Below are 920 nucleotides of genomic sequence, written 5' to 3'. Positions count from 1 at the left end.
GAGGAAGAGGAGGAGGAGGAGGAGAAGAAGGAGGAGGAAGAGGAGGAGGAAGAGGAGGAGGAGGAGGTAAACAGACGGTCAACATTAGGGTCTAGGTTTTTTGTCAGGACCACAGACTATCAAACGTTCTATGACATCATCAGCGTGACTGGTCTCCTACCTTGATATCTCCAGAGAAGTTGGAGATGGTCATGCCGACCTTCTGAAGGTGGAAGTTGGCCCAGCGCAGCAGCAGCTCCTCAGGACTGAGCTTCATCAGGTCTTCCAGGGTCTCCCCCTCCTTCAGGAGCGCCGCCAGAGCTGCACACACACACACACCAACAGTCAGAACAACAACAACAACAACAACACGGTCACCTGGTGCTCACGGTCAACACACCTTCATTTCGGCTCAACTCTATATCAGCAAACAGTCCGATCTTGATGATCTGCCACAGGAGGCCCAGGACCAGGTGAGGTTTGCCCTCCTTCAGGTCCTGGGCCCCAATGTTGACCACCTGACAGCCAATGGCTGAGGCTGAATTCAGAGCCAAGTTCAGATTCTCCTGTTGGTGAGAAAACTTCATCTTCATCATCATCATCATCATCAGTTGACGACCAGGACCATGTCAGTATTGAGAACAAGAGTACTAGAGATGAAGTACTTCTGTACGAACAGAACGTCTAAGACGTCACATTCTAGAACACGAGAGTGACGATACCAGTGACGATACCAGTGACAATACCAGTGACGATACCAGTGACGATAGCAGAATAACATGTACTTTGATGTGTTTGTGTGAAGAGTGCTGAACATGGGGGGCGGGGGCTCAGCCGTCACCTGACCTGCGTGGTGAACGGAGTGAGTTTCTTCTTGTTGATGGTCCTCTCATCGATGGTTTCAGGAACAGACATGTTGATGAGTTTACTGTCCAGTCACA

General features: G+C 50.3%; 1 protein-coding gene across 1 annotated transcript in view; it reads right to left on the bottom strand.

The window, feature by feature from the left end:
• LOC103391457 (plastin-2-like) overlaps positions 1–920 on the bottom strand; it is a 6,470-nt gene that overhangs the window by 3,040 nt on the left and 2,510 nt on the right. The window contains 3 exon segments of the mRNA XM_008327726.3: positions 114–300; positions 380–545; positions 826–907. Coding sequence (XP_008325948.1) covers positions 114–300; positions 380–545; positions 826–907 — 435 coding nt within the window.

Source organism: Cynoglossus semilaevis, chromosome 15 (genome assembly GCF_000523025.1).
Source record: "Cynoglossus semilaevis isolate Cse_v1.0 chromosome 15, Cse_v1.0, whole genome shotgun sequence".
NCBI lineage: Eukaryota > Metazoa > Chordata > Actinopteri > Pleuronectiformes > Cynoglossidae > Cynoglossus > Cynoglossus semilaevis.
Note: the sequence above shows the minus strand (reverse complement) of the source record. Positions and strands in the feature narration are given on the sequence as shown.